The sequence below is a fragment of the Rhinopithecus roxellana genome, chromosome 9 (assembly GCF_007565055.1).
Source record: "Rhinopithecus roxellana isolate Shanxi Qingling chromosome 9, ASM756505v1, whole genome shotgun sequence".
Classification (NCBI taxonomy): Eukaryota; Metazoa; Chordata; class Mammalia; order Primates; family Cercopithecidae; genus Rhinopithecus; species Rhinopithecus roxellana.
Genome location: NC_044557.1, coordinates 141,689,864 through 141,704,228, shown reverse-complemented (window position 1 = coordinate 141,704,228; position 14,365 = coordinate 141,689,864). Strand labels below are relative to the sequence as shown.

At 41.1% G+C, this 14,365-nt stretch overlaps 2 protein-coding genes across 8 annotated transcripts in view; one reads left to right on the top strand and one right to left on the bottom strand.

Annotated features, from left to right (window-relative positions):
• The window catches only part of MTUS1 (microtubule associated scaffold protein 1), a 170,301-nt gene extending 162,777 nt beyond the window's left edge, over positions 1 to 7,524 (top strand). For 6 of the 7 annotated variants that reach the window (XM_010374479.2, XM_010374481.2, XM_010374478.2 and 3 more), the window contains 3 exons: positions 1,421 to 1,537; positions 4,288 to 4,385; positions 5,219 to 7,524. In XM_010374479.2, the coding sequence (XP_010372781.1) occupies positions 1,421 to 1,537; positions 4,288 to 4,385; positions 5,219 to 5,432 (429 nt within the window). In that variant the 3' untranslated portion in view covers positions 5,433 to 7,524. The remainder of the gene's footprint in view (positions 1 to 1,420; positions 1,538 to 4,287; positions 4,386 to 5,218) is intronic. The other variant, XM_010374480.2, reaches the window with a different exon arrangement.
• Positions 7,525 to 8,194: 670 nt separating this feature from the next.
• The window catches only part of PDGFRL (platelet derived growth factor receptor like), a 68,174-nt gene continuing 62,003 nt past the window's right edge, over positions 8,195 to 14,365 (bottom strand). Inside the window, exon 6 of the mRNA XM_010374477.2 lies at positions 8,195 to 8,712. Within this exon, the coding sequence (XP_010372779.2) occupies positions 8,524 to 8,712 (189 nt within the window). The 3' untranslated portion in view covers positions 8,195 to 8,523. The remainder of the gene's footprint in view (positions 8,713 to 14,365) is intronic.

The window sequence follows — 14,365 nt, the reverse complement described above, 5'->3', positions numbered from 1 at the left end:
CCAAGTCAGGGTGTTGAGGGTATCCGTCATCTGTATCATTTCTTTGTTTGGAACATTTCCTATCTTCTCTTGTAGCTATTTTGAAATACACAATATATTAACTATAGTCACCCTGCTGTTACTGAACACAGAACCTATTCCTCTATCTAACTGTATGTTTGTATGCATTAACCAGCCTCTCCTCATCCCAACCCCAGACCTAGACACGCATACCTCTTATCTAAGGAACCTAGAGGTGAAGATCTGAGTATTAGTCCCTGCCCTGACCCTTTCCAGCTCTGGAAGCTTTCCTGATCTTTCCTGAGTAGGTCGCTTAACCCATGCAACATGTTTCCTCTTTCTGTGTGAAGTAAGGGATTTGGATTAAGTAATCCCTGAAGGCCCTTTCCTGGATTCTCCCTAAGGATTTGTCCAGAGCAGAAACCACTGCCCCGGCAGATAAGCTTGATGATCCACACCACTGACTCTTAATCTAAGACGTTCCTTCATTAAACATATCTGATCAGTGGACTTTAGCTCTTCTTCTGTAGCATACATTCTGGATGGTTTAGTTGAATTTCCACAAATAAAGCAAGGAGTGGGTGGGCGGTGGTGAGGAATCCACATTAATGGTGTGCTCTCAAAGGACGCCTCCCCTGATGTAGCGTTTCTTTTGGAGAGTTTTGTGTTTTTGAGACAGGGTCTTGTTCTACCGCCAGGCTGGAATGCAGTGGTGCATTCACAGTTCACTGCAGCCTTGACCTCCCGGCTTAGTTGATCCTCCTGCCTCAGCCTCCTGAGTAGCTGAGACTGTAGGCGCATGCCACTATGCCTGGCAAACTTTTGTAATTTTTGGAGAGAAATTTTAGTAGGCTACGTACTCCATTCCGTGTAGGTACTGGGGTGTCGCAATATAAAATGATAGTATTATGTCTGCCCTAGAAGTATGGCCTGGTCAGCGTAGCTCCATCATAACAAAAATCCATAGATTCAGGATGTGGTTATCTCTGTTGCTTTCCAGAGAGTGGTATAATGCACTGCTTTTCTTTCCTGATAGTTTGGTAGGAGATAACTGTTGTTCCCTTTTCTCCTGGCAAATGCCAGTAACTGTCTTATAGATAGCCTCATCGCCAGCCAAGATTCTGTTTTGTATGTAAGCAATAGTTTTTCTCTTGATTACAATAATATGTTTGATGCACCTCACGTTTTTGCATATTAACCTACTGATAAATGAGTGAAATGTTTGTTTTCAGTATTAGGACCAGTCTTTGACTTAAGGTGCTCTTCTTGAAATTTTCACCTTTCTTTGAAATTTCTCTAAGATGATGAACATCTGTCTCTTACTGCTTGTCTAATGTCTAAATCTAATCAAAGATTCTTTAAGAATTTGAACTATGTGAGTGTGTGGAATAAGAGCAGTATCTTGCTGTGTCCTTTCCAGAAAAATCCTCAGATCATGTACCTGGAACAGGAGTTAGAAAGCCTGAAAGCTGTGTTAGAGATCAAGAATGAGAAACTGCATCAACAGGACATCAAGTTAATGAAAATGGAGAAACTGGTATGTTTCCTTCAGAATGAATGAGGATCTTACAAATAGGGTAATATCTGTGAAATTGAGCCCTGCATTTTAGAACTATGGAGGTAACTGCTCCTGAAGATATTTAGAAATTATACGAAAGATAAAGTTTACATTTTCTTTGCCAAGTTTGTTCAATATTTATTCATGGCTGCCTCCTAGAATGTTTTCTTTTTCAAGGAACGTGTAAAACAGCACCCAGTCCTTGGAAAAACTACAACAAACAAATCAGGCTTACTTACATTTCAGTGGTATGTTGAATCCTCACCTGCATAAGAAAAGTGTTTAAATATCTATGTAAAATCAGTACTTTAATATACCACCCACCCTGGACAGGTTTCTTAGGTCCAAAGCAGTTGGATATGTTTCATAGAAATCAATCCCAGTGAAGCAATACGATCAGAAGTCTTCATCTTGCTTCTTGTGAATTAGCATGTGAGAAAAGAATTACGGGCTGGGCGCAGTGGCTCATTCCCGTAATCCCACAGTTTAGGGAAGTTGAGGCAGGCGGGTCACTTGAGGTGAGGAGTTCGAGACCAGCCTGGCCAACATGGTGAAACCCTGTCTCTATTAAAAATATAAAAATTAGCAGGGTGTGGTGGTGGGTGCCTGTAATCCCAGCTACTGGGGAGGTGGCGGTTGCACTGAGGTGAGATGGCGCCAGTGCATTCCAGCCTGGGTGACATAGCAAGACAGTCTTAAAAAAAAAAAAAAAGTGCTATAATAAGATGAATCCATTTGAACAAGTAGCAAGTGTTACCAAAACTATGAATAACATTCAGTTTGCAGTCTCTAGGACAGAGAATGATGTTAGCGTATGAGGAGTCTGCCCAGAACCGTGTGTGCGCGTGGCATGTTCAGTGTTCAGTATCAGTCTTGGTCCGGCCCTGAAACAGAGCTGCTGCCAGCCAGGACTCTAACCAAGCTGGCAGAGCGTGGCAAGGCAGGTTAAGTGGCCCCAGCCCTCGCGGTGCCTTGCTGTTGACCGTGCAGCTGCTGCGTGCTGCTGGCCTCTTCTCCCCACATGATGAGTGACTCAGGCTTCAAGTGCCTCATTCAAACCCAAACCAGCCCTGGACAGTAGGGGGCACGGGGAACCTCTCTACTGTTTGGTTTGTGTTGGTTGAGGGGTTGGTTTTCTCCTGGAGACTATGATTTCTGTTGAGGGAGGTAACAGCCAAGCCCCTGTGTGGATATACAAGCACTCTGAATTACCAGGAAATTTTTGTAAAGGAAGGAAAGGAACTCATGGTTGTTAATGGGCCCAGCCTAGTATACATACCAGTTCCTGCCAAAGGTCGTCTGTTCCAGCGAGTCTGGTATCTTCTAAATGGTAGTCAGAGGTGACTCAGATAATCCTGTTTATAGTCACACCATATGCCATTCATGCATCAAAACTTTCAAAAAATCATGTGCAGTAGAACAGACTATGCTGTAAACTTAACGACACATTTAATTTGTGTTGATCTAGTATTTGTTTCTTGCCATGCCCCAGAGGTATCCTGATAATATCTGTCAGCCTTGCATTGTGTATGTGTGGAAGAATGGGTTGACACAATGACAGGGAAACCCACGGTTCCCTTCATATTTGTAAATGACAGGCCTCTGATGAAATTAAGAGAGAAGCAACAGGAAGTTTTCTAAGATGACTTTCCCATGAAACTAGCACTGCCCATAATCAGCTCTGTGACATGATCAGGACTAGTTTCCCTAGGGTGAGATAATAAAGGACAATACCTCCCAGTCTCGAATTCCAGGGTTTTTCCCACATTGTTTTATCTGGGATTCTTTCATAATTACTCAGTGTTTAGGCTCATTTTCTGGAAAGTTATTTCACCTGAACGGCTTGTGGTGCGCTGCTTTTGGATAATAGGATGTCTTAAGAACAACCGGGCTCCAAACTAAGCACCATACTCAAAGTGCATTAGTCCTGCTACAAGGACAAGGGGCTTAGACTTAATTCTGATGGACCTATAATATCGCCTCTTCATAAAACCTTACCTTTAGAAAGTGAGTGGGGGATGGAGGCAGGTCTTCATCATGTTAAGTGACTAAATGTCCGCAGGCATCTTATCCTTTCATCTCTCAGCTGATCAATCTGTTTGCCTTGAAAGTTCAGCCTGCACAGGCCAGCAGAACAGACCTATCTTCAGCTGACCTGAGGAGACTCATGGAGTGTTACTTCTTTGATGGGATGCTCTAAGAGCTCTGTCCAATTACAGCTTTGGGTGGCCACTCAGAGGCAAATGCTGAAGAATTACGATGAAACGGAGTTCAAGTCCATAGTAAACATTGCCAGGGACTGCGAATTGTTGGCCTATGAGTTTTCATCAGACTGTGGGAATCTTTTTTTTTTTTTTCTTTCTGCAAAATTCACTTCATAAGAAGATATATAAGCTTTGATAAGTGTGGGCAGTGTGGCTGCAGGGTTTATTTCACATTGAAACAGAAAGAGGCACCAATTCTTAGAGAATGCCAAAACAATGTAGCCTGGAACAAATCTGTTCCCCACTTGTAGCAGTATTGAAGTGGCCTGGCACACATGTTTTCAAAAGACCCAGCTGCTCTGTTTTGCTGTTTGAAAATCTTTTTCGGTATGTTAGTGTGTGAATATTTTAATACGGTGTTGCATTTTCCTTAATCTCCAAAGTGTGCTTATGTCATGAGGTGCCTTAAGAAATGAGGTGTGTTTTTAATATTGTATAAATGTGGGAATTCTTGTGTATGCCAAGGTGGACAACAACACAGCACTGGTTGACAAATTGAAGCGATTCCAGCAGGAGAATGAAGAATTAAAAGCTCGGATGGACAAGCACATGGAAATTTCAAGGTAAAAAGTAAACAATGACGTTTCTCCTGAGCTCCCCCCTCCCTTGCACATCCAGTGTGCTTTCTGGACACGCTCTACCCCTGCACCTCCTGGAAATATGATGGAAGCAGATGGTTGAAGGGGCATTGCTTTCTCTGTGGAACATGTGATGGTAATAGTTCATGCTTTTACCAAAGTGACCTGGACTGTACACTGAGACCCAGGCCAGCAAGTCTGCTCCCACGGCCTCTGGCTGCCTCTGAGAATGCTTTCAGACAAGGAGCAATACAAAACCAAATAGAAAACAGCCCCCAGCATAAGACAGTCATAAAACATGTTGAATATTTGCAAAAGTGGCACTCAGCCTACTATGAAATTGCCCAAAAAGTAGAGTTATTATATTTTTTTGAGATGAGGTCTCACCCTGTTGCCCAGGCTGCAGTACAGTGGTGGGAACTTAGCTTCCTGCAGCCTCTGCCTCCTGGGCTCAAGCAATCCTCCCACTTCAGCCTCCTGAGTAGCTGGGACTATGGGCACATGTCACCATGCTTGGCTAATTTTTGTATTTTTAATAGAGACAGAGTGTTGCCATGTTGCCCAAGTTGGTCTCGAACTCCTGGCCTCAAGTTATCCACCCACCTTGGCCTCCCAAGGTGCCGGGATTACAGGCATGAGCCACAAAGTCCAGCCAGTATTTGAGTTTCTTAGCCAGCCAAATACCTGTGACCTTGTGCAGGATTCTGTTTTATCCCAAAGGAATAATTTTGGACTCCAAAATTTCAAATGCTAAGAAAAGTTTTTCAAGTTATATTTTTACATAGATGTACATGGTTTCTGGCTTTTTTTTCTCCAAGGCAACTTTCCACAGAGCAGGCTGTTCTGCAAGAATCTCTAGAGAAGGAGTCAAAAGTCAACAAGCGACTCTCCATGGAAAATGAGGAGCTTCTGTGGAAGCTACACAATGGGGACCTGTGTAGCCCCAAGAGATCCCCCACGTCCTCTGCCATCCCTTTCCAGTCACCAAGGAATTCGGGCTCTTTCCCCAGCCCTAGCATTTCACCCAGATGATGCCTCCCCAAAGTCCACAGACTCTCTGAAAGCGTTTTGATACAGGTCTGCAGGACTGACCCCAATGAGGAACGTGGGCACAGAGGTATAGCAGCACACGTGTGATCACCGTAGGATAACTGGAGCGTCACCACCGCCGGAATCAGCAGCTTCTGAGACTGGAACTCTGGAGGAAGACTTTTGCCTCCATCCAAAAGATTCCTCCAAAAAAAGATTTCGGCATCGACACGGACGTTGTTGCACAAAGCACTTAAAGAACGAGAGCGTCTTGTTCATTGCCTTTTTCACCTAAGCATAGGGGGAAATCTCTCAGGGGCCTATTAAGATAAAGATTTATAATCTTTGTAATGTTCTTCACCACAGACACCTTCTTGTGAGTTTTTAGTCTGACTGTGGGGGTGGGGGGGGGTGTGAATGAAATGGATGTCACAGAGTGTCATGTGTCTGATGCAGCCTCCTTTGCTGTGTATTAAATGTCAAAATCTGAATATATCTGGATATGTACTAATCAAATAATCAGCATATACATTTCAGCCAAAGCCATAGAAGAAAAAGCAATAGTTGCTTGAATTATGATCATCTACCACCAACTCTGCGCAGCCCTGTAACAGGGTAGGGAGAGGGTATAACAGGAAAAGCTTTGACTTGTCCCTGTCTATACATTCTCTGTATCTTTTGGGGGTAACTTCTTGGCAGTTTTTCAGTGTTCAGCCATGTCAGTTGAAACTAGATTTTTCTGTAGATTTTTTACTTACCCATGTGAGCCTAACAAACACTATCCTGTTATTCATTTTCTCAGGCTGTGTGTAAATGTAGAATCCTAATTTTTCTATTAAAAAAAAAAAACTGTAAAAAGAAAAAGGGCAGTACCAATGGGTTTTTCCGCCTTATTTTTACCTTAATCTATCCTTGCAGATTTAACCTGTCTTCTTCTCTCCCATTATTTTCATTTTCCCTTTACCTTTCTCCACCATCCAGAGCCACAAAAGCAAACCTTCTACCTCCTACGTACATTTCTCTGGGATAAGGATAAAGGAATACGATTTTCCAGAGCCCCAGAGCCAGCTCATCTTCCAGGTGCTGAAACCACTTTCCAAATAAACTAAAGCCTGGATTTGATACTACAGATTTTGGGAAATCTTAGAATAAAGAATGAGAAAAAGGAAGTCATTGGGCTAGTATAATTCAGAAAGGTAGGATTCTGTGCTTACCGATGATGCAGTATTTGATAGAAGAAAACAGTCTGGGAGGATCACGCTTGTTTTTCAGGTACCCTTTGAGGAGTCCCTCTGTCTTTAGTAGCACAATGGCCCGCTGACGAGTGGAAAATGTGGCTTGTCCAACTCTCCTCCAAGTTGCATTTCAGTTTCTTTCCAAAACTTATTACCTCCCCTAATCGTGAGACTTTGGAAAAGGTGGAAGGAAGAACTGTTGCTTTATCTCCCACTCCCTGCATGTGTCAACATTGTGATGTCAGTATTTACTAATCAACCTTCAGTGGCTGTACAAATAACCGCTGTAGGAAGAAGAGATCCAGGATACTAGAGGTGGATATTTGGGTCATTTACTTGTACACTACATAGCAAGTTGATACTCATGTTGCATGTTCTTTTAAATTAGTGACTGTGTGTCTTAAGTCTTTAACTTCCAATAGTTTATCATGTATGTAACCTTCCATGTTTGCTTCTGATAAAAGGAAATGTAGGGTCACTGCCACTTCCTGGGATATTTCTGCTCACGCTTCCAAGTTCTCAGTGACATTAGCCAAAGTTGGATTTGCCATTCATCCCCTACACATGGTAAATCTTGTATTGTTCCCTGCCATCCTCCGTATTATGTGACGGGGAAATAAATCTCATAGCAGTTAATACAAAACGTCTTCCGAGGATGGCAGAGAACAGGAGAGAAGATAGGAAACAAAATAGAGAACTTTTAAGATTTTGTTTAAACCAAATGTTTCATGTAGAATGCAAAATGTGAGCACGTCAAAAATATGGATGTGTAGACAACTGTAGTTGTGCTCAGTTTGTAGTGATGGAAAGTGTATTTTACTTTGATCAAATAAATAATGCTGGAATACTCAAGAATTGCATCCTCTGACCTACTTCATTCTTCAGATTCTTCAGACTTACAGCCCTTTGACAGCACAGTAAAGATCGTATCTCCTCTTAGTTTATTTCCCAGGAATTTCCACTGCAACCACATAATTGGTCATGGGTTGAAACTTGGCTCACAGAGCTAGAGTTAGGGCTAAGCTCTTCTTTTCTAAATTCAAAGCTATCTGTGTTTGTTTGAGAAATAAATTTTGGCTGATTTTAACAATTTCTGCTATGTAAGAAAATTGGACAAACTTGGTAAATATTTTTGAATATGGTAAAAAAAAAAGTCTAAAAGTTGAATGTTCTCAATCTGTGCATCTATTTCATATTGAAAGCTAGACTAAAAACATGCTGTACTTATTGAATAGACTAATCTAGAATTAGTACCTTTGAGTGCAGCAGTTTAAAAAGATGAAGCATACATGATTTTTTCCAATACCTTCATAAATTAACTCACATTTGCTTTAAAGTTGCTACTAAGACAAAATGACATTTCTAAGCATTTGAATCTGGAGTTGTTGCTTGTGGATAAGTAGTTGAACTGTATCTAGAACATTTTAAAATTCTAATATATTGTGGTGGTGATAAAAAGAGAATACTTGGTACTGACCCACGTATCACCACCACCAAGTCTTTTTGGATATACTTTAAGCCAACTTAACAAACACTTATCCCACTTTGTATTCTTCATAAAAACTTGCTCATTTAATAGAAATGATTATATAAAATTGTTTACACATGTATAAAAACTAGGAACACGTATGTAGGTAAGCAGTCAAAATGCATGCTTTCTGTTAGAAAAGTTAACACTTCTGTGAATAGACTGGATGACTTCCTTTTAGTTTGGATGTCTGGGTCGGACTCACAAGATGCTGGGGTTGGCGTTTGGTGCTTGACATTAGCCTCTGGCAAAGCACTAATAAAAAGAACCCCAAAGCTGACTGTGTACACAAATGGGCTTTCTATAAGTTCATTACACTTCCTTTTCCAAGTCAGGAAAACTCAACAGTGGTAGCTACTGTGGTCTGTCCTTGAAGATTCTGAGCAGTGCAAATGTAATATCCTGCATCAATGGTCTCAAAGTCTTCCACTGTAATGACGCTCTGGGAGAGTCTCGTGGTGTGTCCCAGTCCTCTGTGGATCAGCCTCCAAGTGTCTTGGATCGTCACAGGCCTTTCATCCTGTTTAACGACACCCACACAGACTGAAGCATGAGGGACAAGCTGCTGTAAACAGCTCCTACTCACCCAACACTGTTGAGTGTTCCTTTCAAAGAGCAAAGCACATGCTTATAAAAAGACTTTAGTATGCATAGCTCATACGCTGTGGAAGCTTCTACACTGGAATCATTTTAGGCTGCATTTTTTCCAAACAGAGCCTTGAATTTCATTACGCTGTTTGGCGCTGTCTTTCTGCCCTTTTCTTCTATACGTTTTTACTTAATCTAAAATGTATGCTTTTAGAACTTCAAGAAAGTGGAACTGGCATTAAGCACAAGCAAGGACAAAATTTTCCACAGGCCTCGTTCTTCACATTACCCATTTTCTTTTCCTAAGTGGTTCTTATCTACAGAAGAGAAAGTCAGTAGCCTGAAAAAGCACCCACTGTATAAATGACTAGGAGCTCCCAATTGCTCAGATTTGGGAGAGGGAGAACTATGATTAGGTCAGTGTGCCTTAGGACTCCAGTGGGAGAAAAATTGTACCAAGGATGGGTAAGATAATGTACTAGATGACATGACCCCTATTTCTAGAAAGTGAGATGGTCACTTTTGAGACGTTCAGCCAACTCCGGTGATAAGAACATAGTATTACTCAGTGAATACCTTTTCTCATAAAATACCAAATAGCAATGTAGGAGCGGGGGAAAAAAAGAAAAACAAACCAGAAAAAACACCTCTATTGAAAACCATCTATGTCCTGTAAGTATGACCAACACTTTTGATAATCAAGTACCTGGTACCAGGAGGCTGGAAAACACCATTCCCAGGGACAGTTATTTTCTGCCAATCACAGCCCGTAGGCCGGAAGGATGTCAGCTACTGAATGTGTCTTGTGGAGGCCAAACCTCTTCTGGCAACGAAGGGATTATTCCGTGCTGGTAGCAGAGCTGTTATTTTAGCAAGCAAAACATGCACAAGGGCTAAATATGCTGCAATTGCTTTTATGAGAAGTCTACTTTAAAATTATCTCTGGCCTCACAGCACCTTTTCGGCATGGTCTATTTCTATGCTCACTTGGTGGATGTCTGCTTAGAGCAGCTTGCCATGGGCACAGCTTGTATAGAGAACACTCTAGCCAAGTGAAACACAGCGGTAGAAAGCAGCAGCAGGAAGAGCCCTGTGAGCTGTCTCAGTCCCCAGCATTTCTGACTTTGTCTCATAGAGGTCCTTGAAGAGGACTACCAGAGAAACTGGCTACCAGAGAAACTGGGAAGAGACCACAGGGAGAAGGAAACTTCTAGCTGAACTTTCTAACAATTTTGACCAAACACAAAGTTTCCTGGACAGAACTCAGGTGAGGGACTGAAGCAGTAGTGCAGACATAGCACAGAAACTGGCAGGTAGCAGGTGTGGAACCTGAAAGCCCTGTTTGCTTTCTTAGCCAGGAGGCTGGTAGCCTGGGGCAGGTTCTCAACCCTGCTCGTCCACTGCCTAGAAACAAACTCTGTGCTGTTGGTGGAGACGGAGTGAGACCAGCCCTTTGGGCTACACAGGAGCTGGGGGAGGCCTGTAACTGCTGGCTTTGTCCCACTTCCCTGGCGACCTCCACCACACAGCAGAGCAGTCCTAATCCCCTGGGGAACATAAGTCCATTGGCCTGAGAACCACACCCCCATTCCCAACAGCAGCTATGTAGCAAGACCCGCCCAAGGAGAGTGAGCTCAGACACGCCTACCCCGCCGCCACCTAATGGTCTTTTTCTACCCACCCTGGTAGCCGAAGACAAAGGACATAATCTCTTGGAAGCTCTAGGGTCCTGCCCACCACCGATCCTCCCTATACTACCGCAGCTAATGCTCTTTTTAAAGTGCCACCTCCTGGCAAGAGACCAACACAAAACTAGTGCAATAAACAAAACTACAACTAAGGACCCTCACAGAGTTCATCCATTTCACTTGCCTGCCACCTCCATCAGAGCAGGTGCTGGTATCCATGGCTGAGAGACCTGAGACATCATAGGACTCTGTGCAGGCACTACCCAGTACCAGCCCAGAGCCCAGTAACTCTGCTGGGTGACTAGATACAGAAGAGAAATAACAATCACTGCAGTTTGGCTCTCAGGAAGCCACACACACAGGGCAACAGGGAGAGCACTACATCAAGAGCACCCCATGGGCAGGCAGCCCTTGAGCCCCAGATCTTCCCTCTACCATAGTCTACCAAATGAGAAGGAACCAGTAAAACAATTCTGGTAATATTTCAAAACAAGTTTCTTTAATACCCCAGAAGATCACACTAGCTCACCAGCAATTGATCCAAACCAAAAAGAAATCCCTGAATTGCCAGAAAAAGAATTCAGAAGGTCAGTTACTAAGCTAGTCAAGGAGGCATCAGAGAAAGGTGAACTCCAATTTAATTAAATCAAAAAAGACACAGGGTATGAAGGGAAAAATCTTCAGTGAAATAGATAGCAAAAACAAATTTCTGGAAATGAAAGACACACTTAGAGAAATGCAAAATACACTGGAAAGTCTTAGCAATAGAAGTGAACAAGCAGAAGAAAGAATTTCAGAACTCGAACATCAGATTTTTTTGAATTAACCCAATCAAACAAAGACAAAGAAAAAAGAATTTAAAAGAATGAACAAAGCCTCCAAGAAGCTTAGGATTGTATTAAACAACCAAACCTAAGAATAATTGGTGTTTCTGAAGAAGAGAAATCTAAAAGTTTGGAAGACATATTTGAGGGAATAAACAAAGGAAACTTCCCCAGTCTTGCTAGAGAGCTAGACATCTGAATACAAGAAGCTCAAAGAACACCTGGGAAATTCATCACAAAAAGATCATCCTAGGCACATAGTCATCAGGTTATCTAAAGTCAAGACAAAGGAAAGAATCTTCAGAGCCGTAAGGCGAAAGCACCAGGTAACCTATAAAGGAAAACCTACCAGATTAACAGCAGATTCCTCAGCAGAAACCCTACAAGCTAGAAGAAGTTGAGGCCCTACCTTCAGCCTCCTTAAACAAAAGAATTATCAGCCAAGAATTTTGTGTCCAGTGTGAAACTAAGCTTCATAAATCAAGGAGAGATACAGTCTTTTTCAGACAAACAAATACTGAGAGAATTCACCACTACCAACCTGGCACTACAGGAAATGCAAAAGGAGCTCTAAATATTGAAACAAACCCTTGAAATACACCAAAAGAGAACCTTCTTAAAGCATAAATCTCACAGGACCTATAAAACAAAAGCACAATAAATAAATAAATAAATAAATAAATAAATAAAACCAACGTATTCAGGCAACAAATAGCACAACGAATACAATAGTACCTTACATCTCAATACTAATGTTGAATGTAAATGGCCTAAATGCTCCACTTAAAAGATAGAGAATGGCAGAATGGATAAGAAGTCACCAACCAAGTATCTGCTGTTTTGAAGAGACTCACCTAACAAATAGGACTCATATAAATCTATGGTAAAGGGGTGGAAAAAGGTATTCCATTAAAAGGGACACCAAGGTGAGCAGGAATAGCTATTCTTTTTGTTTGTTTTGTCGTTTTGAGACAGAGTCTCACTCCGCTGCCCAGGCTGTAGTGCAATGGCACAATCTCAGCTCACTGCCACCTCCACCTCCCAGGTTCAAGCGATTCTTGTGCCTCAGCCTCCCAAGCAGCTGGGATTACAGGTGAAGGCCTGTCTTATAGAGGAGTAGCTGTTCTTATATCAGACAGCACAAACTTTAAAGAAACAGAAGTTAAAAAAGACAAAGAAGGACATTATGTAATGATAAAAGGACTTGTCCAACAGGAAAATACCACAATCATATATATATGTATATACATATACACACACGTACATATATACACACATGTATACACACACACACACACATATATATATATGCACATAACACCAGAGCTCCCAAATTTATAAAACAATTACTATTAAACCTAAGAAATGAGATAGACTGCAACACAATAATAGTGGGGAACTTCAATACTCCACTGTCAGCAATAGATAGGTAATCAAGATGGAACATCAACAAAGAAACAATGGATTTAAAGTATAACCTAGAATAAATGGACTTAAGGGCTTTTCACAGAACATTCGACCCAATATCTCCAAAATATATATCATCTATTCATCAGCACATGGAACATTCTCCAAGACACACCATATCATAAGCCACAAAACAACTCTCGACAAATTTAAGAAAACTTAAATTATACCAAGTACTCTCTCAGACCACAGTGGAATAAAATTGGAATTCTATTCCAAAAGGAACCCTCAAAACATACAAATTAAATAACCTGCTCCTGAATGATCACTGGGTCAAGAATGAAATCACAATGTAAGTTAAAAAATTATTTGAACTGAATGAAAACAGTAGCACAACCCATCAAAACCTCTGGTATACAGCAAAGGCAGTGCTAGGAGGAAAGTTCACAGCATTAAATGACTACATCAAAAAGTCTGAAAGAGCACAAACAGACAATCTAAGGTTGTCTTTCCACACCTCAAGGACTGGAAAAACCACAACAAACCAAACCCAAACATAGCAGAAGAAAAGAGATAAAATCAGAGCAGAACTGAATGAAATTCAAACAAAAAAAAAAAAAAAAAAAAAAAGATAACAGAAACAAAAAAATGGTTATTTGAAAAGCTAAATAAAACTAACTAATGAAATTAACCAAGAAAATCCAAATAAGCTCAATTAGAAATGAAACAGGAGATATTACAACCAATACCACAGAAATACAAAAGATCATTCAAGGCTACTATGAACACCTTTGCACACTCAAGCTAGAAAACCTAGAGGAAATGGATACATTCCTGGAATTATAAAACCCTCCTAGATTAAACCAGGAAGAAACAGAAACTCTGAACAGATCAATAACAAGCAGTGAGATTGAAATGGCAATTTAAAAAATTGCCAACAAAAATAAGCCCAGGACCAGATGGATTCACAAATGAATTCTATCAGACATTCAAAGAACTGGTATCAATTCTATCAACACTATTTCACAAGATAGAAAAAGAAGGAATCCTCCCTAAATCATGCTCTGAAGCCAGTATCACCCTAATACCAAAACCAGGAAAGGACATAACAAAAAAGAGAAAACTATAGACCCACATGTTTGATGAATATAGATGCAAAAAATCCATAACAAAATACTAGCTAACCAAATCCAACAGCATATCGAAAAGATAGTCCACCATGATCAAATGGGTTTCATACTGGAGTAGTTTAACATACACAAGTCATTAATGGGATACACCACAGATAATTAAAAACAAAAATCACATGATCATCTCAACAGACACGGAAGAAGCATTTGACAAAATCCAGCATCCCTTTATGATTAAAACCCTCAGCAAAATTGGCATAGAAGGGATATACCTTAAGGTAATGAAAACCATCTATACTGAATGGAGAAAAGTTGAAATCATTTCCCCTGAGAACTGCAGCAAGACAAGGATGCCCACTTTTATTTAACATAGTACTAGAAGTCCTAGCCAGAGCAATCAGAGAAGAAAAAGAAATAAAGGCATCCAAATCGATAAAGAGAAGTCAAACTGTCACTGTTTGCTGATGATATAATCATATACCTAGAAAACCCTAAAGACTCCTCCAAAAAGCTGCTAGAACTGATAAATGAATTTA